Below are 24661 nucleotides of genomic sequence, written 5' to 3'. Positions count from 1 at the left end.
AATCTCATAGGAATTTACATGCTACACACAGAGAAATATGTTTTTTATAAGAGAGATGCAACTTGAAATGGCTGGTTGCATAGCACAGTAGCTAATTCAGTTAAAGGTTTAGTAAATTTGAAGGAAATGTGCTCAGTAACTTACTAAAACTTCTGGATTGTATCTGGATCCTATCTCAATTAACTGACATCATCTTCTAAATTACTCATAGCAGTAGCTAGCATACATGCTATATCATGTATACACTGTAGCGTGTTATGGCTAGTACATGCTTTATCTAAAGCTAATTTCACACCAGACGCGGTTAATGCCACCTGATACACTGCTATATTAATCAATAGTGTTTCACACAGGTACAACATATGTTAAGCTCAAAAATATATGTTGGTTCTATGTAGAACCAGTACAGAAGTCAGTTATCCTGCTAAATGTACATACTATACCAATAAACATGTCAACAAACAAAGCTATATTTTAAATTGTAGCAGCATTTTAAGAGTTCAAACCCTGAGCTTGTACAAGTAACAAGACCAAATGCCTGATATGGCAGCAGATCAAGTTTATATCATTGGATATTTTGATAATAAAAGCTATGCTTAGATTTAGACAAGTTAGGGGTGGTCTCCCTTACAGGGATTAAACCTAGTCCCAGACTAAGCAGCATTTTTATTAGTGCTTTTCAATTGTGATTTTCCGGTGAAATGATATAGTAGGATCTAATTTAGGACTAGGACTTAAATCCCTGTCTGGGAACTAACTTAATATTTTTTTTTTTGTTATTTTAAGCAAAACTCAAATAAAAAGTTTTGAAGGTGGTTTTCCCCTTGTGGTGCCGCATCTGGTGTGAAATAACTAGCTTCATGGAATGTTTCAGATGCTTCTGAGCCACCGCTAATCTACAAAATGCTGGCCAAAGCAACATTTCTGGACAGTTCAACACATTTGGAGGATATCACTAATTGCCCAGCTTTTCAATAATGAAAGTATGTTACTAGAAACAAACTAAATGACATATATCAAACCAAAGTTTTACTGATTAGGCAGGCAGTCCTAATTTATTTGGCTTTGTTTGAGTTTCTTGTTTCCTCTGGCTGATATTTCACAATTCTTAAGACTCCAGTCTGAGTCATGAGTCTGTCAGTCTGAGATGCTGACTCAAATTATCTTAATATCTTAATTTTTTCTTTTGTATTTTAATATACTCAGTTGAAGAAACTGATCAAAATTTGATGTGCTGTACTTGGGAGCAAAACAAACCAAAAAAATTATATATATATATATATATATATATATATATATATATATATTCCATTGGATAAGAACATATTTAAAATATATATGTGATATATATATATATATATATATATATATATATATATCACAATGCAGAGATGTGCCACATTTGAAGGCTGTAACTGTTAGTTTGTTTGGCATTGCTCTTAATAAATAATACACAGTTGACATTTTCCTTCACAGTATCATCAGATGCTGCCCACACATTTTTTCACAATTCATAAAACAAATATCTGCACTGAATTAACAGCAGAGTCTACCACTCTTGTTTCTTTTTTGTTTTTCTAGGAACACTTGATATACAGTATGTTAGCACTACGGTATACACGCATATGTACAAATGAGTGAAATTCTTAAAGTATAAAGGCTTGTGAGACAGACATCGCCTTTAGCACAACATACTCACATTCACACTCACAGAACAGTATTTAATGGAAAGTGATATGCAACAGTAAAATGAGTGTCTTAGTGGTTGATTTGAAAAACAGAAAATGCCTTTTTTATGTCTCTTTTGAGTGGATTTCTTTTGCCAATTAACTCTGATCATGTCCCCAAGACAGGACTCGTTAACGCATAGTTAGCATACTCCATCTACCACAAGTATAGTGGCATGGTGAGAGGCCTCTCAATAACTGCTGTTCTGAAGGATATACTGGACAATTTTGGCAACTTTGGGTTCATTTGGGCACAAGGTCATTGAACACTCCATGCCTTTGATGTTATCCATGGAGACGCAATGAGTTTTAACTGGCAAGAATGCAATCAAAACAAAACTGAAGGTGATGAACAATCCTACTGTTAAACTGTGAAAGAAAAGGTAGCTAGAAACAGAAATGTCACTCAAAATCAAGTGCCTTCAGCTGGAGCTGTTTCAGATAGAAAGGACAATTAATTTATCACAATAAAAACTCAACTCTCGTCTTTTTTATATATTTATAACATATTTACAGATGCCCGTGCAAGTGTGCCCTTGATCAGCCATTCAACTTCTGATTTATGCTTCTTTGTTTAATTCTTTTTAAATTTATTTTTTTCCTTTCTCTGGTGTTATTTTCTTGTTCGGGCCAGGCTCGGAACGTCCTCCCAAAGAATGTCCCCCTTCCCCGCATTACGCTTTGCTGTCGTCCTGTTTTGTGTGGATGCTGTTGTCACTGTGTACCTTGATCTCGATCAAGTCCGGCTTTAGCACGTCTTTGCCATTTTCCTCTTTTAGGGGTAGTTTTCTGCAAGGAGAGAGAACAGATAATTACATTTATATCCTTTAAAATAAATCTTCAACAGAGTAGTTAAAAAGAACACATTCAAAAGGAATGTCTCCGGAGTGGCAGCTGATGAAGATCACAGATAATGTTTCTGTCCTTTATGTGTAATAAACCAGAAGGGACAGAACAGTAAGACATTGAGGAAGAGACACTTCAAAATCAACTTGAAATGATAAATAAGGTACACAATGACATTCCAACTGTCACTGGAGAAAACTGGGTGGTCTCAAAATACAGGCCCACAGGACAGCTTCATATGATCTATCACAAAATAATAAAATTTAGCTTCAAATCTGATACACCACTGCTTTTTAAAATCTTTCTGCTTCTAAATATTTACATCTCAGGGGCAGATTTGTGTTATCCTCCAAACAGGGTGGCTGACAACCTAAAATATACCATGTTAAAAAGAAAATGGCAACCATTTAACATCTGCCTTTGTGAATTTAATCATGTCATAGCAGCAAACACTTGCCTAATCCCATTTCAACCCTTCAACACTTAGCTCTACACCTCTGTTTTACATTGGGGTAAATTATGGTATCTCAATTCTCGTTGAGGCAAAGGGTTAGGACTACATGGCCCTGGAAACTGGGATTGGAAACTGGAAACCTTAAACTAAGTTTTTAGAATGCCTTGTGCATTGCCAGTAAGATGGCTATGCAATCAAACAAATAAACCCACAAATATTTTTCTTCAAATCCATGATAACCATAGTATTATCTTAGTTTAATGTTCAAAGTAATTATGATCTTTTACTTCATAAAAACGATAAAACATTGTTAGCAGTGTACTGCTGTCTCAGTGTTTAGCTAGTTAATTTGCAGTTCCACCTTAAATGGTGAAGTAATTACATTCGTGTCTGAAGGTCAAACTGGAAAGTTTAAAAAAACAGCTGAATAAGACACTGTATTCAGCTTCATATCACATAAATTGTAAGGGTGGGTGATAACATATGCTTATATTATTGGGTGATAATATATATTCAGATGTTTCTGAAGGTATTTGATGGCATAAATGTAACTGCATTCTGATATCATTGCAGACTGGCATAGCTGCCTACAGAGCCTGGTAATGAAGCTTTTTAAAATTTGTGTTCTATCAGACTCCTAAAGGTGTTTTTTTAAACCAACCCCTTCAAGAAAACTTGTAGCAAAAGTCAAGTAACTTCAGTTTGAGGTCATTGGTGAACATCTTCATCTACTGTCACATGAGACATTTGCACTCTGTGTGAAACTAGAAACAAAAACATCTTCTATTTTGGTGCAGTTAATGTATGTAAAATGTCAGTTGCATAGTGAGAACAATGCCTGTGTTGGTTGTACAATAGAGTAAAAGCTTTGGCAAATGCTTCAAATCTTTCTAAAATGTATATAATCCTTTCATAGTTAAGTTAAAACTGTTGTTTAATTATTTAACTATGCTTTAAAATTTAAATAAAATTTGTAAAAAAAAAATAATGAAAATGTCACATGAAATTTATTTTCTTTCCTATTGGTCAGACAGGGAGTGAAGTAGCTGTTTAGCCTGATTCACTTTTGTCCAGATGACCTGATATAAAATTGTACGTGCACGTGACACTATAATCATAATAAACTGTACACAAGGGGTTTGTGGTACAAAAATTATATGCATGTAATCAGCTGTTGTAAGAAATGTATTAATGTATGACAATCAAACTTAAGCTGAAGTTCATGTATGAGGAAAGTACTGTTTTGCTAGGCCAGTCATTATTATAACAGCTTTATTGCAATTAAGGTGATACCTTTCAAAGTTTTTAGCTTTCACAATGATTTGTTTATGTGACAATGAACAGAATGTGAATTAATTAATTTTCTTATTTAAGACGAATACAAGAAAGCTAAAAGCAATTGCTGAGAGCAATATAATATAGAGGCAATTATAATACCTTAAATTGTTGGGAGAAATCAATGTTTATTTATTAGATGTTTGTTAATAACATAATTAAAGGGCAGTTATACAATGATTATTTGAGGTTGCATTGTCTGTCACTGGCAGTTAATCAAGTTCCAAAATGTAACTATTAACTGCTTAGCAAACATAGCACAAAAAGTAAGGAAATTTGTGTTTGGTAGATTATTTCTTTTCTGTAACAATGCTTCTTGGAAATAAATCTTATACCATTGGAAAGCCTGTTAATTTCTATTTTAAATGGTGCCACATTTGGAACATGGATTTTGTGGGATAAGCAGTAGAGCTCAGTATGTTGGTTGCGCATATGAAAAATTTGCCAAATCCTCTCTGCCAATACCAAACAGCTTTTTCTGCCATTGACTCATTTGGCGTTTGGTGGACTGGATTATTGAAGTTTGAAAAAACAAGACATATTGTTACTTTGACAGTTTATTCATTTAATAAACAGGAGCCACAGTAGCATATGGAAAAACCATACACAGCCACAACAGCCTCGCACCTCCTCCTCATGCTGGTCACCAACCTGGTCACACACTGCGGTCTTCAACCAGCATTTATAACAATCAGCCAACGTGGCTGTGTTGGCCACTCTGGCACAAACAGCATGCCCAAGCTGATCCCACAAGTGTTCATTGGGGTTGAGGTCAGGACGCTGGCAGCCCATTCGATCCTCTCCACTCCAAATTCTGGAGGTAGTCTCTGATAAACTCTGCTCTGGGTGGGGTGAGTGTTATCATCTTGGAGGACAGGTCCCAGACTGTAGAGAAATGGGATTTCCACTGGTTGCAGAATTTCATCTTGATATTTCTCTGCATTGAGAGTGCCTCCAATGACGACAAGCCACATTCCAGTGAGGGAGATGCTGCCCCACACCATCACACAAAATATGCTGTTTGGCATTGGCATAGAGGATTGGCAGAAAAGGGAAATTAACAGGCTTCCCAACAGTATAAGATTAATTGCCAAGTAGCATTGTTAGAACAAAGACATAATTTATCAAATACAAATATCCTTACTCTTTGTGCTATGTTTAGTTAGTAGAGGTGGCCCTAAATATTCAAGTATTCATTGGGTTGGAATTCGGTTTATAATTTTGAGATTCTGATATTCATATTTTTAAATAAATCTGGCGATAAAGGTAACCCTCCACTCCACATGTATTCAGACTTGTCTCTGTGGTCTGCATAAGTTAGTGAACAACTCCACCACGATACAGCGAGACCCAAGTATTTTGGCACTCAGATATTTGTTCATTGGGTATGTATTCTGTTTCTGATTTCGAGATTCGGACATTCATTTTTTGGATTAAATGTGGTATCGATAAAGGCAATGCTCCACCACATTCACGCTCTCAAGTGCTTGCACCACTCCACCCATATTCAGGCTCATCAACATGAAAGTCTTTGTAGAAATTACATATAAAAACAGCCTAATGTGCTGAGGCAATGCCACAGTTAATTTTGTCAGCTTTGTGCCTGAAATTAGAGCACCTCTGCTCACACTGTTTATACGGTGCCCTTAGTTAGCGAGCTAGTCAGCAGGTTAGCGAGTGGAGCTTCACTGAGAGGGATATTAAAGCAGTGGTCGGAAGCAGAATATTTGAATATTCACAGAATATGCCAGCCAAAGCTCAGAAGCCCTAAAAATGTTATTTGAGCCAGCCCTACTCATAATGACTTCACTGTTGAGCCTTCTGGAGGTGTTGTGGGCTTAATTCAGTGAAACACCAACGAGAGGAGGTGGCTGCCTGATGACCCCTGTGAAGAGCTAGTGATACAGTGGGTAGTTTGGGTACTCATGGGCTGGGCTCAATGAATATATGTAGTTGTTAAGGATAGCTGGTTGCTGATTGAATCATAAACGGCCACAGCAAACTTAGTGTTGAGGTGTAGGATTCAACAGGAATTTTAGTGGTTGCAGGTAGGAAGAGTGTGGTGGGCCCTATGTGAAGATCTAATAGATTGGCATAGGATATTTTACATCTTATCTTGTGTATGATTAGAATTAGATCGTACTCTAATAGCTGCATATGAGTAGGTTTCTGTGTAATTGATTTGTCCCTGGTTGTGATTTACCAATTTAAAAATATAATGGTACACTTCAACTGATACGTAAACAACTCCAAAAACATTTGCAGCTGCTTCGTATTTGACTATTTTCTAAGTGTTTATTTTCTAAAAACTACTAATCTTATTTGGGATCACTGTTGTTGCTTTATCAGGGAATTTCTGCTCAGTCAAAACAGCTAGTTATCTTGGGATTGTATGATAATATGAATTTATGTGTCCGATTTAATAACAGTTAGAAACTTAAGTTTAAGTCTTGAATGAGTTTTATTTCCCCACTCTCGAAGTCTGGCAACTGCTCATTATGGCATTTCTCAGTGAAATGAGAGAAAGTTAGCTTGCGAAATGTTGCTGTCAAAATGCTAATGTGACTGGTCCTTTAATATGCCACATGCATGAAAGACATACTAGTATTCATTTGACAGCACAACTCAATGACAAATCTAAAAGGCAAATTAACTGTCATGGATGTCACATTGAGCAAATTATAAGGAAATAAACTCAGAAAAATATACCCAATGAGAAAGAACTGGAATGTCCTTTACTGCTATGACTGACCAGGAAAAAAACAAAAAACAAACAAAAAAAAAAACGATCAATATACACCAAAACCACTAACTTCCAAATCAACAGTATGACTAAACATATATTACATAGCCAAAGGTTTGGGGACATCTCATAAAAAATTCTGTGCAATATCAAATGCAAGAAAGTATCCTGTGCTGTACCAAATTTATCCTGAAATTTCACTCCCTCACACTGTGTTTTTAAATGTTAGTATGCTATGCAGCCAATTGTGTGAGCAGCTTCTGCTATTTTTTCCCTTGAATGGGTGTTAATAAGGAGTCTGTCAACAGCCTATTGGCTTCTAACAAGGATTTACATTAGATTTTGTAACATTGTTGTTGAAATTTGATGGCATTCAGCTACAAGAACATCACTGAACAAAGGTATTGATCTTAATGACCCTTAATCATGGTTAACCTACACTTTCAATTTATTTTATGTACTTATCAGTGATAAAGAAAAAAGATATATACTTAAGTATACTTAGTTTATACATACAAGTATATTTGGAGCATATTTGTATTTGATATTTTGATCAAGATAAACAAAAGAAAATATAAGTAAATATTCTTCTTTTTTAAGTGCGGCACAATGGAGCAGCAGGTAATGTCACACTCACACAGCTCCAGAGACCTGTGGTCCCACTCCGGTTGATTGTCTGTGAGGACTTTGGTGTGTTCTCCCCATGTCTGTGTGGGTTTCCTCCGGGTTTTCCGGTTTCCTCCCATGGTCCAAAAACACACGTTTGTAGGTGGATTGGCGACTCAAAAGTGTGTGTGTGTTTGGTTAAAAAGTTTGGTTAGTTTTATTGATGATATGCTTCTAAGAATAGAGCAACATGATTTCTTTGCTTAAATAAACTAAAACTACTAAAAGACTACACCTACAAAAACATTGTCACTGGAAACCCGAGAACAATTTGCTTCATCATATACTTAGTTAATGAATGTTTACTAAGTGACCAACTATCCACTGGTGGTGCTGTTTCACTGCAATCAAAGTCTCTTATTTACCTAAAGATGAGCTATGAAAACAATAGTTTGGTAAAATCTTCAGGTTAAGTTTAGAGTTAGTGGGTGTGGGGGTTCACAATATTCTAGCCAACACTCCAACACTAGGCATTGGGAATGGTGAACATGGTGATTCATGTATAAGTGCTTCAGAGCATCTGATTTTAATCAAACTGTAAGTGCACAGTTAAACAGCTGAAATCACAGACAGAGGTGTCTACAAATGTTTGGTAATACAGGTAAAGCTAATTAAATATTTTTCTTTTGCCCTAAGAGCTCTGCCGCTTACTCTGGCTCAGTGAGAGGGGTTATCTCATTTGGTTCGTGCACTGGACTGCAGTCCTCTGGGTTAGTTATTCTCTCTTCTTCTGTTCTCATCTCCACAATAGGCTCCTTGGACCCATCACCCCTACTCTCTCTCTCTCTCTCTCTCTCTCACACACACACACACACATCAAGAAGTAGGCATTACCCAGCCTGGCAGAAGCTGCTACAGAGACAATGCCATTAGGGATGCACATGGATGGGAATAGGCTGATCCCATATCCTCTCTGTTGACAGGAAAGCCTTATACACAGCATATAGCCTAAGACTCGCATTCACACTTATCTACAAACCCCAGAGGCAGTGCAGAAAGAGGCTTTACTTTTCTCTCAAGGCACAATAATCTCACTAATAAGGACTTTACTAGCAAAGCTTTGGGGATGGCTGTCAGTGTCTGTTTGCCCTGCTTGTTCTCTACACCTCGCAGTCTCTTATTAAATTACCACTTCATTTTAAAGGGGCAATAAAAGCTCCTCTGTCAACTTGAGCATGTTTCATTCCTGGACATATTCCATACTGCATGTAATCTAGTGCAGAACGGTACGTAGTTTATGCAAATATATCAGAATTATTGTCAGTTTTTAAATAATATTTAGAAATGATCAGATTGCATATGGTCATTTTGATGTTCTGTACGATAGCAATATTTTGATGTCTGTGCATAAAACATTTTAAAGCGTACATTTGCTTCACTCTTTGTGACATTAGTTTGTATTTTTTTTTCACAGAATAATTATTTTTTGAACATATTTATTACATTTGGATCCAAATAAATTATGATTTTCAAGACAATTATTGTTTTATTAATATGAGCGTGTATGTGTTTTTGTCTTTAAATGGGCAATAAAACTTTGCCCAAATAAATATTAAAAAAAGTGGGTGCCAGTCCTTCACAGGGCAACACAGACACACACACACACATTCACTCACACCTACGGACACTTTTGAGTCGCCAATCCACCTACCAACGTGTGTTTTTTTGGACGGTGGGAGAAAACTGGAGCACCCGGAGGAAACCCACACGGACACGGGGAGAACACACCAACTCCTCACAGACAGTCACCTGGAGCGGGAATCAAACCCACAACCTCCAGGCCCCTGCAGCTGTGTGACTGCGACACTACCTGCTGCGCCACCGTGCCGCCCAGCTTACAGATCAATCATTGCCAATGGACTAGTCTATATTCCAACAAATTAAGATTTGTAGACAAGAGATTGTTTAAGCTAGAGTAGCCATACTCAGTGAAAAAGTCTCATTACTTTATTTATGCAAACTTAAATATGATTCCATACTGCTTTAAACTTGTGTATCACCCAGGACTAACCTCCGTGAAAAAGCCATACCAGCAGATGAAAATCAAAAGCCAATCTTATCCACTTTCTCACTCTGTGCTCTAATAAAATAATCAGGACAACTACTGACCTTTCAGACCGAATGTCCCTCATTAGAGAATATTCAATTCCTTCCAAGAATTGAGACTTTTCACCTTCAGGCTGTCTGAATTTCATGGGCATGGCCGTGTAAAAGAATGAACCTTCTGTACATGATAATTGCATGGTTTAGTGAAGGGATGACTAATAGACTGACACAACTTGCCATTAACTTTAACAAAAACCTTCATTAATTTTCCATCACTCTCCATGGGTATACTAAATACTGCCAGTCAATCAAATGTGACTTCTCAATGATCCTCATCCTTTGGCCAGAGCCATATATACACACAAGTTACACTAGTGTGACACCTTTTACATCAAATTTTAGGAATAGTGTTATACATTGCTATACAGTATATGAAAACGACACACGGGAAAAGACAGTGAGGGTTTACGAGATGTTGTGTATGAATAGGGGTGGGTGATATGGGAATATTTTATCACCACTGCGATAAATTGCAATACATTTAGAGCCTATAAATTACAATAGGCTTGAGGTAACTGACAATGCTATTATGATTCATACAAGGGCATAAAGGTTTCTGTTTCTGATGTTGCAATTCAAAAAGGAATTTCTTGTGTATCGTTGGTGATGTTATTATGTTAAAGTAGTAGGCTAATGCTAATAGGTTGCTTGTCACTATGTGAACAACAGGGAACTCTATAACGCTTTCATAAAGCCTGCGATTTTTGTTTGTTTATGGTCACTCAAAAGAACTTGTATCAGGTACCAAAAGTTGGTCATGAACGAGAAAGAGACAAGAAAGAGACAACAACATTTTTTCTGCGGTCAGGGAGAGACTGAAGGCAGCTTCCTATTTGAATTTTAGCTTCTTGTTCGAAATTAGTTGGGCTTCTTGTCAATGTTGTTTTAAACATATCACCAACAGAACTCAATTCTCACAACCGCATTTTATTCTGCAGTTTCCCAATCCACCTTAAATGGTGCAGCAAGTGCCAGTAGGTACCTGCCATTACATTTAAGGTTTAAATGGAAAGCTGATGGGATTGTGAGGACTGTAAACATACGTACTGTTAACAGACAAGAGATGTGCTGAATGTTTTAGTTGCTCAGTTAGTCCACAAGACAATAGTAAAAACACAAACGTCATTACGGAGCATCTTTGTATGGAGTACGAACCACCAACAACTACTATTCTTGGACATCTGAAGACAAAGACTGCCTCAAAAGCAGGTAATATTAGAGTTTAGCTAAAAATCTATAACATAAACATCACTTCCAACATATCATCGCTGTCCAAAGAATTACATTCATTAATTCTGACATTCATTATCTGTAACTGCTTATCCAATTCAGGGTAGTGGTGGATTCAGAGCCTACCCGGAATCACTGACACACACTCACACCTTTGGACACTTTTGAGTTGCCAATCCACCTACCAAGGTGTGTTTTTTGGACCGTGGGAGGAAACCAGAGCACCCGGAGGAAACCCACGCGGACATGGAGAGAACACACCAAACACCTCAGTCACCCGGAACGGGGCTCAAAGAAAAGCATGCATCACCAAAACCACATGTCAGAACCACATGACTGAACATACCCTATGGGAATCTTTTATGCAGAACTTTCCACTGCATGGTATCCCCTCAGCTCATATCGTCTTGGCTTTTTTGATTTTCCACTAAGTATATTCTGCAATTTTTCTTATTAAAGACTTACATTTTTTAACACAAACCTTCTAAAAACCCAGTGGATAATAAAGCAGTTTGGTTAGCATTGCTGCCCTCCTCATGGCCAGCTAAGGTTTGATTACCAGTTCACTTAGAAACACCACACTACACTAGTAACAAACCTTGGGCAATATTATTAACACTGCATATGCCTTTATCTGTAAATATGCTAAAAATGATCAGTAGCTCTTTGTAAAAATCACATACAAAACTTTGTATCTTTAAGATGTCTTTAAGAATCACTATATTTAACTCTGACCACATGACCCATCCCTACGATTGATTGATGAGCTGAGTTAACTTCACAACACAACAAAAATGAAAAAAATAGCAGAAAGGTAGAGATTAATCCTGAGAAGAACTCACAGGTAGGCTGCCTTGCCCTCCTCCAACTCCTTGCCTTTGCTGCTGGTGGCTGTCTTCTTGCTGCAGAGTTTTCGGGAGATGCACATGAGCAGGCCGCACTGACGCAGGAAGAAGCAGCTGATGTCCACCAGCACTAACAGGAGCAGCAGACCGGCCAGTCCAAGGCCTACCACTGCCCCAAGTCCCAGGCCACTGAACAGGGAGTCTGCTGAGACACATAACAAGAAGCATAGTCACTAGTTGTGGAACTGCTTGTATGTTTTTAGATTTATTCATAATTTGCCCTTATTCACATTAATTCGTGAAAAAAATGTATGGAACAATAATAATGTATGGAACAATAATAATGATTTTGTTTTTTTTAAATTGTGAAGTTTACACTACCCAACTTTTATACTACTATACTATTCTACACGGCAATAAATACAAGATAGGTTTGGTAAAGTGGCACTGGGTAGTATTTTTGCCAGAAAATTACAGCTTCAGAATCACTGTAAATCTCCACTACTCCTACTTAGATATTTAAGTTAAAGGAAGTATCACCATAACACTTTTAAATTTAATTATTTGTTATGACTGGTGTCAAGAAGAACATACAGCATCATAGTTGCCTTTCATGCTCTTTATTAAAACTCTCTGAAAGGAACATCACAGAAAAGGATTTGCAAATCATCGTATTCTGTTTTTATTTATGTTTTACACAAGGTCCCATCTTCATTGGAATTAAGCTTCTAATATGCTCTTACTGTTACATGTATCACAATTTTACTGATATTGCTCAAGGCAAAATACTCAAGGAATTTGTCCTCATGAAAATGTCTACATTTTTGGCCCGGGAGTGAACAAAGTGCATGAATTGGCCTACCATTAGGTATTTATCCCTAAACACAAACATGGAACCTACATATGCACCTTAAGACCTTTCAAGCATGAAAAATAAAATTATTCTAAAATGAATCATTTTTAAAATGTTTACTTTACATCTAAAAGGTGGATAAACTAAGTAGTTATGTCTAACATAATAGACAATGAGTGGACAAAATATTTGAAAACTCAAGCAGCACAGCTGTGTCTGATCCACTTGTACCAGCACATGTCACTGCAGTGCAGAGAATGACGTACCATCAATATAATACTTGCTCTGTGGTGATCATCTGTGAGTCCTGACCATTAAAGAGCAGGGTGAAATGGGGATAAGAAAGTATACAGAGAAACAGTTGGACTACAGTAACTGTAGAACTACAAAGTCAGTGAATTCAGTGAGCAGAGTCCGATAGTTGTTTGAGTTCAATTTAATCCATTGACATGGATGCTTGTACAAACATTTTAAAAGCTTTCCTTTTAAGAAACAAAAGCAAGCAAAAGCTTTTTCCATCCCTGTTTTTAAATCATGAATATGAATAAATCTTAAATGCTCTTCCAATAATTATTACGTATTAACTCATGAACAGAGACTCATTTCCTGTGTGTTTACTTAAAGTCATAACCCTGTCAAACACTCTTTTTGGCCTGCATCCGAAGTCAGACTTTGCAGCTCTTATTGAACATGTTTTGATATTGGTTCAAGAGAAAGAAATCAAAGTCATTTGCAACATCTGTGCAACATGGGGAACCTGAGCCTAGCTTGAGAAGGCTCCTTCCCACCAGGTATTAGCAATTGACAAAATAAATAAACAAGTAAATAAAAAAAACCCAGACAGACCTGAAGCGTAAACAAGATCTTATCTGAAAGTGGCTAAAACACACTTTCACCAGGATCAAGTAAACAGAAGATGAAGCGGAATTGACTTGCCATGGAGATGGTGAACTATGACACACTTTGGTCAACAAGCGTTGTATAAAATCGACATTTTACATTTCAGAAGGTCTCCAGCAATGCTTATCTCAGAGGAAAGGCAGGAAAAAAGCAAGCATTAAACCCAGCAAACAGCATCAAAGCACTGTTGATATATTTAGGTTAACTGAATGCACCCAAGATAAGGCATAAGGACATATGGCTGGCATCAAAGGCTTGCAAAGTCAATGGTTTTACTCACTAAATTCCTGGACTAATGAAAGTCTCCTGTTTGTTCGCCATACTCAAAGTAATTTTGGTGATAGCCACTGTTTTTGCAGCAAGTGGTTGACTTAAGTTTGATTTAGACAATTATTTGCTTTATGAACATTCTTGCGATATGGCAGCTGATTAGCCCAGAGAGCGAATTTTGAGAGGCTGTCACTACAGCTTGCTGCTTACTGAGGAACACCTGTTCGTGCAGTTGTGTGAAGTAAGCTGATGACGATTAGGGATAATGTACGTATACTGTGTGAAACTGCAATGGTTCATTCTTGGCAGACATTCATAATGTATGAAGCTGTGCTAAATGCAATGAGATGCACACATATGACTCTAATAATTCCCAAATTAATGTATTGTCAATAGAACAGACAGACGCAAGCCCAAGTTCACAATGCCAAGTATGGGCCAAAGGTGAATAAAGCCATAAGTTTGGGCCATGGAACAGAAGGCAAAGGAAAAGCAAAGAAAGTTAAAGGAAAGCAGATATCCAAGACCACCATTAATGAAAACTGGAGTCAATCAAAAACATTTTTACAAAATTCCTCACCATTTGCTAGCTCTCCAGTCTGTTTGTGCTGGAAACCAGTCAAATGTGTTTATGAAGCTCTAATTTCTGTAAGCGCGAAAAAAAAAAAGTTCTCCTTCAGATATGCTAGGTTTTCTTTCTCTCTTTCTACTTTTTTTTCTTTTTCTTTTTAAGCACCTACAGACAATAGGGCTTCATAAACACATTTGACTTATCTTTGCAGTTTCAGATTATTTAAGGTAGAACAGACTGTAAATTTGGGAGAGAGCTAAATGCATGAAAGAAAGCACAGAAGTGCTTCAAATTTAAACAGCTGGAGTTACAAATGAGTTTCTGTGGTAATTCAAACAGTGAAGTTAAAACAAACAAGTTAAACTTCAGCCACGTACAAACAACAATCCCCCCCCCCCCCCAAACATACCGTTGCACTTAAGACGCAGAGCTTCTGACCATAAACAATCTAGACAGAAAAGCACTTCCCACGAATCTTCAACGCTGCCTTTAAATCATATTCCTTGAAGCTTTTCTTCCCCATAAGGTGTTAGTACAAAAAAATAAGTGCCTTTTAGCATTGGGGCTTTATGAGTTTGAATAAAGAATCAATGGAGCTGTGATAATGCAGAGAGATTAGATCGTAATTACGTAGCCTCATTTCCTTTCATTTTATTGTGCCTTAATTGGCTCTGTGCATCAAAGAAAAAAACATTGTTTTACTTACATTTGGGATAAATTTCAGTTACTACTATTTAAATCAAATCTGTCTGATGATAGTATGATTTTACTCTTGTTGGTGTAGAGGCATTAAACGCTGAATAGTAGTTCAGAAATATAAATCCCCTGGTCGCTGTAGACACACATAATCCCAAAAATTGAGCACTCAAGTAAATTGTACAATTGCCCACCTACGTGGCCTTCACTGCAGATAAAGTGGCTGTCGAAATGAAGCAGCGGCACCATTAAATAGCACACAATGACCATTAATAACAGCATTATTATGGACTTAATGTGTGGGTTACTATTTTACAGACAACCAGGTGGATTGCTGTAATCATCAACCAACTTAAATGATAGGAAAGAGTAGATTAAGGACATTAAATACACAGGGACTGGTCAACAACTCAGCAAGCACTAAAGGAAATAGAGCTAAGCACCAGTACAGTGTGGAAAAAAAATCTAGTAGGCACTCATCATGGCAAACTCACTGCTGCACTTAAGTAGGTAAAGCTTTATCAGCAGAGAGTCACAATGTGGTGACTTTTGCAAACAGAGCAATAAATAAAAGTACAGCTGTTCATATCTTTATAAAAAAAAATCCTTAGAGCTGCACTGACACTAACATTGTCATGTGTGTTGTGATGGTATGAGTGGATCAGACACAGCAGTGCTGGTGGAGTTGTTAAACACCTCAGTTTCACTGCTGGAATTAGTTTTTTGTCATTGTACAATGTACAAACGAAATTTGTCTTCTGCATTTAACCCATCTGTGGAAGTGAACACACACACACACACACACCAGGGGCTGTGAGAACACACCCAGAGCGGTGGGCACACATAGCCTTAGAAATATTTTATTGCTCATAGGTTATTCTGCAATGGCTCAAGAGACATAATGGTAAATCTCCTACATTCTTTAGGAGAAAAAGTATGAGACTAAAAGGAGACATGGGTCATGGTAGATATATAAAGGAGATAAAGGAGAGATAAAAGAGTGAGTAGGGTTTAGTTCATCTGAAAAATCTGATCTCATAGTTGTCTAGGATAAACTACTGCACTATTAAAGAGATTTCTTTGAAAGTATTATTCTATCTGTAGTTTGATTAAATAAAATGTTTGAAGTGGAAAAATAAAATCATTTGTGTAGAGGTACAAAAAAAACCTTCATAGTGCTTTGTTTGTGAGTCTGTGTTTTCCTAAATATTTTACATCATCATTTCATGTTACATCAACATTAAATTAAATGTCAGAAACCTTAAATACTATTTTTGCTCTAAATTGTAACATTGACAGAATATATTTTATGACTTTTTATTTTCTGAATTAGCTTTTAATCTGCTTATTGTCACTGTCCAAAGATAAACACATACAGTTTGTGGAAAGTTCATAATGAATGGGCCAATAGATAGACTCCACAATTATTGTCATTCAAATATAGGTAGGTAGGTATTGCAGGAATTGCCCACATTGCCACTTAAAAGAAAAAAAGCAACACAATATATTATATCTTAGCACAGCCAAGTCTGTGTATATTTGTAGACTGCTTTCAAAGCAAGGGATTCTCACTCTTCCTTGCTCACCTCTCAATGCTCACTAGCAGCTCTACAATTTTTTTTTGAGTTAATCCGAGTTAATTTTTTTTGAGTTTCCGAGTTAATCTGATCATAGATTTGCAGAGAAAGTAATGTCCAGCTTTAGTAGGTACAATACTTCAAATAAAAGAGAGTTTAATGGTACAGTGGAATGCCACTGTCACTGTTTTCATTAAAAATACATTATATAAAACCCAACTGTTAAATTCCAAGTGTAAAAATACAGGTGTAATAAAGTGAGAACGTTTTGCTGTGGAGTTGTTATGCAGTTCATGACCTATAATAACATGAATCATGTGCTATTAATATATTATTTTATTAAAAATAAATAAAGGGAACACCAACAAAATGTAACTCCAAGTCAATCACACTTCTGTGAAATGAACCTGTCCAGTTAGGAAGCAATACAGACTGTGGATCAATTTCGCCTGCTGTTGTGCAAATGAAAAAGACAACAGGTAGAAATGAGAGGCAATTAGCAAGAGAGGCAAAAGCAACCTTTATAAAGGAGTGGTTCTGCAGGTGGTGACCATAGACCATTTCTCTGTTCTCATCCTTTCTGGCTGATGTTGTGGTCACTTTTGCATTTTGTCAGTGCTTGCACCCCTAGAAGCAGCATCAGGCGGTGTCTACAACCCACAGAAGTTAGCTCCTTCTTGGTGCAAGGAGGTACAGGAGGGGCAGTGCCAGAGCCCTGCAAAATGACCTCCAGCAGGCCAATAATACTCATGTTTCTGCACAAATTGTCAGAAACAGACTCCATGAGTGGCATGAGGGCCCGACGTCCACAAGTGGGGCTTGTGCTTACAGCCCAACACCGTGCAGGGCGATTGGCATTTGCCAGAGAGATTGGCAGATTCACCATTTGGGCCCTGTGCTCTTCATGGATGAGAGCAGGTTCACAATGAGCACATGTGAGCACATTGTAAGACCATATGCTGGTACAGTGGGCCCTGGGTTTCTTCTGATGCATGACAATGCTAGGCCTCATGTGGCTGAAGTGTGTCACCAGTTCCTGCATGATGAAGGCATTCATGCTCTGGACTGGCCTGCCACTTCCCCACACCTGAATCCAATCGAGCACACCTGGAACATCATCCGTGAACACCACTTTGCACTACAGACTGTCCAGGAGTTGACTGATTCTTTAATCCAGGTTTGGGAGGACATCTCTCAGGAGAATATCCGCCACCACATCTGGAGCATGCCCAGGCGTTGTAGGGAGTTCATGCAGACACATGGAGGCCACATACACAACTGAGTCTCATTTTAACTTGTCTTGAGGAATTTCCACTGAAGTTGGATCAGCCTGTGATTTGATTTTCCACTTTTATTTTGTGTAAGATTCCAAATCCAGACCTCCATGGGATAATTTTGATTTACATTGATCTTTTTTATGTTATTTTGTTCTCAACACATTCCACTACGTAATGAATGAAGATTTTCAACTGGAATATTTCATTTATTGAGATCTAGGATGTGTTATTTTAGTGCCCCGCCCCCTTTAATATTTTTTGGGAAGTGTATATTACAAAGCCTATTCTATATTTTTATCCAATGGCCACACTTGAAGATATACATTACGCCAGAGGCCTAACAATAATAATATAATATTCTGAACTGCAGCATACTTTTGATGTCACTTGTATATTTAAGCATCTGATGTGGCTCAATGACATTTTTGAAGATATTATTTAATTATGTATATTTATATTTATTTAAATATTTAATTAAGATTAAGACAATAAGATGCAAATACTGCTTTATTAATTGGTCTTATAGATAGCATACCAGTATGATAAAACTCATGTCTGGTACACTTTATGTGAATAAATACTGTAATAATTTAAAAAAATGATCAATATATTAAATTGATAGGAATAGTAAAAATTAAAAAGGTAATGGCAGTGTTAATACCTGTGCCATTAGAGACCACTGTACTAAAGAGGAAGAACTCCTAAACCTAACCCTAACCTAAGGCGAAATCTGAACCCAGGACGCAAATCCCCTCGGGTTGTGTGGCTGTGATATTATTACAAGTACTTTTCTCAAAATACAAAACTTTCCTTGTATAGATCAACCCATCAATAATAGTTTTCAATCACCGCATCATATGAAAAGGGTTCATTTTATATATTTCACATTTTTACTATTTTGAATTGTTTTAATTGAATTTTGTAGGCTTTATGGTGGCGCAGCAGCTAGTGTCGCAGTCACACAGTCTACTTTTTTACTTTTCTGTACATACATACATTCCTTCATATCACATTCAGAGCTGGAGTCCAAGCAAACATGATGGGAATGCAATACGAGCATGTGATGCTGTGCAAAGTGCACAACACCACTCATCCCCACAACATCAGTGCGCTGACTCTGCCAAAACCGAAACCAGTGACAAAATCAATTCCTTCATACCCCTAAGGTTTGAATTTTAGGAGGAATAATTGTGCCCATGCATTTTTGCCCAGGCCCACATAAAGCCCTTAGGAACCCATTTTGAAATTTTGAGTTTTTTTGTATAATTCTAAACTTGGGCGATATGTGAAACATTCATCTGGATCTGGAGGTTGTGGGTTTAAGTCCCGCTCCGGGTGACTGTTTGTGAGGAGTTTGATGTGTTCTCCCCGTGCCCACGTGGATTTCCTCCGGGTGCTTCGTGGTACAAAGACACAGGTGGTAGGTGGAATGGTGACTCAAAATGGTGACCCTGCAAAAGACTGGCACCCACTAGAGGGTGTTTTTCTGTCTTGCGTCCAGTGATTCCGGGTAGGCTCCGGATCCACTGCGACCCTGAATTGGATAAGCAGCTACAGACAATGAATGAATGAATGAATGAATAAATTAATTAATTTTATTATTATTTTTTTAATCTGTTAAAGCTCTGGGCTGGGTTTCCCACAGCGTCTTAGAGCAAAGGAGATTCTTAAGTGGCAGAGTGAGAATCACACTCTTTTTCCCTGTTAATATGATCTTAACACTAAGATATCTTTGGAAAACTGGGCCCAGGTCAATAAAAGGAGCTTCCAAAATCCATTAACAACTATTGGCTCATGAGGTGATGAATGTTTTCTGCTTATTGTCTGTATGAATGCTTTGTTGAAATTTTATGTAAACTGGTGCAAACTAGGGCATTTGCTATGTAAATAAGGTACACGCACAAACCTGATTGTTTTCATGCCATCGTGAAATAGCTTGTGTTTATCAGTATGCCATAATCTGTGTTTATAGATTTTGAAAATTAAAGGCCATTGTTATATCAAATGGAATCTCTTCATTCTTTTTTCCCCTTTCTTTCCTCTTTTCCGGTATTTGAAAATTGTGAGTAAATTATGACTGAAAAAACAATAAATATTATCTACTATTTTGTTATATTTACATATGTTAGAGATAATTACCAAAAAAACTCATTAATAAGCAAACAAACAAACAAAAAGGCCATAACTCCCACAAAGATCAAAAGAATCCTACTGAATAGTGAATGAAAAGTACAAATTCTGTTTAACCCAAATGCAAGACTGACAGGAGCTTCAGGAAATGAGAAGCAAATTGGAGAAATAGAACGATCTACTGGGGGGAAAAAGGAAAAAAAAAAGAAAAAGCTGGCAGATATCACATCAGAGTTGGATACATAATGCATCAAGGGCCATGTGGAAAAATGACACCACTGCATGCAGCAGAATTCTTCATAGCTTTCCTCAACAGAAGACTACAGTCTAAACCTCACATTTGCATTGCTAAAGTGAGGCGACACAAAGCGGAGCAAAGAATATATATACTCTGCGTCCAAACAACTCTGGACACCTCATTCAACATTTCTCTGAATTTAAGGCTATGGCTAAGGCTTGTCAAAGGATATCTGCTAGATGCTGGAAAATTTCTGTGAAGATTTGATTGCACCTAGCCACAAGAGCATTTATGAGGTCAGGTTTAGATCACAAATTCCACATTGGCAAGGTGCTTGATTCCTCAAGAGGACATAATTCCACTGATCCACAGCTCAGAGGGTTTATACCCCTCTATTCAACAGCTGGCATTGAGTGGAACATTGATTTTAGTGTGTCCCATTTCATTTCATACTTCTCTGTAGGCATTATACAATCTGTGTATGCAATATAAAAGCTCACAATAAAAAAAAATCATTTAAATATGTGTTTCTAACATAACTAAATTCAATTATTATATGGGGCCAAAACATAAATTATGCAAATGAGCATTTGTGCTTAATGTATAATGACACACATCTTAATGTTTCCAATAAAATTTAAAATTTATAAATAACCTTTTTTCTTCTTTCTGGGTGAGACCTGGCACCGAATGTTTTGTGCCAGCAGCACAGGTAGGGAATTTTAATATATTTTTGCCTCTGTTTTATCTGCTGAAGCTCTATTTTAACCTGCTGACATTACCATCCAGTGTGACTGATCCTAGGAGATAGACTGTCACTGTGTCAGATCCTGGCTTTTAGAAAGCCCAGCTTCGCAATTGACCTTGTCACAATTTAATGCATCTACCGACAGCTGGGCTTTTCGAGCCAAGCCCAGGTTTGATCTTTTGAAAAGTACCTGTCACAAAACAAAGCTGCCATCGAGTGATAAGGAGACCCTTTAAACAAATAGTTTATTTGAGCCCTGTGAAACATACGGGCCATTACAAGCTTGGATTTGCTCCTTAAAATACACACACACTGGACTATCACTGGATTAGGAACAACTACCCTGTATCTAAACTCATTGTTCATTTTATCAGCCCCACTGACCATACAGGAGCACTTTGCAGTTTTACAGTTACAGAATGTAATGCACCCGTTTCTCTGCATACTTTCTTATCCCCACTTCACCCTGTTCTTCAAAGGTCAGGACCCCCACAGGACCACCACAGAGCAAGTATGGTTTTCTTTTGGAGGTAGATGATTCTTAGTGCTGCAGTGACACTGATGTGGTGGTGTGATAGTATGTGTTGTGTTGTTATGAGAGGATGAAACACAGCAGTGCTGCTTGAGTTTTTAAAGCCCTCAGCATCACCGCTGAACTGAAAATAGCCTACCAACCAAAAATATCCCGTGTCCACAGTTGAGGGACTAGAGGCTGACCACACAAACTGTGCAGCAACAGATGTTTCTGTTTCTGACGTTCCATCTACAAGGTGGACCGTAACAGAGAGGAGAGTGAGTGGATACAGTGTTTAAAAACTCCAGCAGCACTGCTGTGTCTGATCCACTCATACCATCCAACACACACCAACACATCATCACCACATCAGTTTTATTACAGAGTTGAGAATGATCCACCACCAATAATACCTGCTCTGTGGTGGTCCTGTGTGGGTCCTTACCTTTAAATAACAGGGTGAAAGTGGGAAAATCTTGGTGTCACCCTTGACACTGCACTCACGTTTCATTCCCATGTTAGTTTCATCATAAATCCCTCATTCTTTCACCTTTGCAACACTGCTAAAATCCATCCTTCTCTTTCCCATTTTGATGCTTTTACTCTTGTTCTTGTTTCATAGCGTTATGTGGCGTTAATTTTTCCTCTTGTTTTGTTTGATTGTTGGATGTGATTGTCTTTACATGTTCATCTCATTGTAAACAGCGTCTTTGGGTTACTGAATAGCATTTTAAAAATGCCATTTATTATTATTATATTATTGTCGCGGTTGATCCAGAGCCTACCTGGAATCAATGGGTTCTAGGCCGTAAAACACGCAAGGCAGGAATACACCCTGGAGGGGGCGCCAGTCCTTCACGGGGCTATTATTAATATTATTATTATTAATAAAATGAAGTATACAGAGCAACAAATATAAAAAAAAGTATAGTCTGTAATTGTAAAACTTCTAAGTGTTCCTGTACGGTCAGTGGAACTGTGGAACATGGAGGTGGTCATAAAGTTATGATTAATCGGTATATATGTATGCATACAAACCAGCTTTTGCAACAGCTCTCTCATGGTTCCACAGAAAACACTTTTACATTTCGCCTTCTAATTGATGGAACGGCAGACATGTTTGAAACAATGACCACAGTGAATAATGCCATCTGATTGGCTCGACATCCATGTGTATCCTACAACTTCCACTGATATCAATACTGCAGACAAAAAGGTAGATTTTTCAGCCCCTGTGTGTGAGCCTATTAATTTCTTTACATGTAGGTCTGCATGTCCCTCAGGGCTGATCTGTGACCCCAGGTTCAGGGCATCTGAGCCCAAGATTTATCTTTAGTGATTCAAAAGCATGAAGAGAGATATCCTCTTCAAACGGCATCTGCAAAGCCAACTAATGTACCCGGCTACATTTGATCACTCTCTTGAATTGAGTCTAGATGTGGAGGTGGGGGTTAGATATGCACTGGAGGAATTGAATCTCTGTGGACCCTGAGTCCCACTGATACCTTTTTTCAGACTGTGAGAAGTTAGGAGCTAGACATGCATCCCACAAGAAAGAAAATAAAGAAAAACCCACAAAGATTAAAGATACTCTAAAAAAATAAAAATAAAATGCAATGCAAGAAAGCAATAATAAAGGCAACATAACTTTCAAATGCTACTTCCTGTGAGCAGAGTTTTATGTTTTAATGTATATTATGTGATCCTAACATATATTTTCCTAAGATATGTGAAGCAGTTCCACAAAAGATTGCTTGATTTTACAAATGGAAGCACTAAAAAAAAACCTGATGTCAACATATTTTTTATCATCAATTTTAATCACATTAATCATCTCCAGTGCTTTAATATTTAATTGCATTAAAGGAACATGAAGGTAGTATTTTTACCTTAAAAATACAGCTTCAAAATCACTATGATGCTCCACTGACCTGTAATAAGGAGAACAGAGCCTCTGTTGTTGCTATTTTAGGCTCAGCACTGCAGAAACTGCACTACGTATCTTGTGGAGGGGTGGTAGGAGACCACCCCTCACACTCCCCCAAGATTAAAGGACAGTGCTGTAAAAGTGAATTACACTCTGCAGCTGTAGGGGGAGCCCTTTAAATCATTTCCAAAATGTGTCCTTTAGGAATGTGTAGTTTCAAAAAGATGAAATTTCCTTCCAATCCATATGTGTCAGTCCACGTTAAATTAGGAAGCACTGGAGTCACAGTTACATCCTGGCACATTTTCTTGGACCATTTAAGGTGTAAAGACTAATGCTGACAAGATGTCAACTACTGCCTAGTTGTAATTTAACCTAAAGGAACACACTAGGTAGTATTTTTACTTTACAATTACAGCATCAGGATCATTTTGATGCCTCACTGGTCTGTAATAGGATGAATTGAGCTTCTGTCACAGCACTGTCTGCCTTAATTACATAACAGTGCTGTAAAAGTCAATTCCACTCTGCAAATGTAGGGGTAGCAGAGGAGCACAAATACCAAATATTACAGCGTTCCTTTAAAAAGTCTTGTACGATGTTTTCATGTGTCTCTGGCCGAAATGAAACATTAATATCCAGCTATGGCCATGCTGTATTAGTACCATCACTGAAGGAAACTGTCTGAAATATCATTTATAACGCACAACTTCAGCAGTTTGTGATTATCAATACTGACAATCAACACTGTTTTGTATGATTTTTTTGCTAGTCAGATCAGAGTCTGATCTCTTGTAATGAGTACATGAGAACATCATAATAACACATACCTGTAATATCTGGTTTCTGAGGCATGAGAAACTGGAAGAAAGTGGGCTCTGACAGGCCTTTGACATTGCGAGCTGTGATCTCCACGTTGTAGCGGGTGTTCCACTGGAGTGGCTGAAGGATGGTGAAGTCATTCATCCCTGGAACCAGTTTAGTCATCCACTGCTCCTCTTTGTCCTG

General features: G+C 37.6%; 1 protein-coding gene across 5 annotated transcripts in view; it reads right to left on the bottom strand.

The window, feature by feature from the left end:
• Positions 1–24661, bottom strand: part of LOC136686356 (neural cell adhesion molecule 2-like) — a 463525-nt gene that overhangs the window by 2111 nt on the left and 436753 nt on the right. For 2 of the 5 annotated variants that reach the window (XM_066660071.1, XM_066660074.1), the window contains exons 15-17: positions 24484–24658; positions 11950–12157; positions 1405–2516 (exon numbers count right to left, since the gene is read on the bottom strand). In XM_066660071.1, the coding sequence (XP_066516168.1) occupies positions 2402–2516; positions 11950–12157; positions 24484–24658 (498 nt within the window). In that variant the 3' untranslated portion in view covers positions 1405–2401. Of the gene's footprint in view, positions 1–1404; positions 2517–11949; positions 12158–24483; positions 24659–24661 lie in introns of those variants that run through there. The other 3 variants (XM_066660072.1, XM_066660075.1, XM_066660073.1) reach the window with 2 other exon arrangements.

The sequence above is a fragment of the Hoplias malabaricus genome, chromosome 2 (genome assembly GCF_029633855.1).
Source record: "Hoplias malabaricus isolate fHopMal1 chromosome 2, fHopMal1.hap1, whole genome shotgun sequence".
Taxonomy (NCBI): domain Eukaryota; kingdom Metazoa; phylum Chordata; class Actinopteri; order Characiformes; family Erythrinidae; genus Hoplias; species Hoplias malabaricus.
This window is presented reverse-complemented; position numbering and strand designations above follow the sequence as displayed.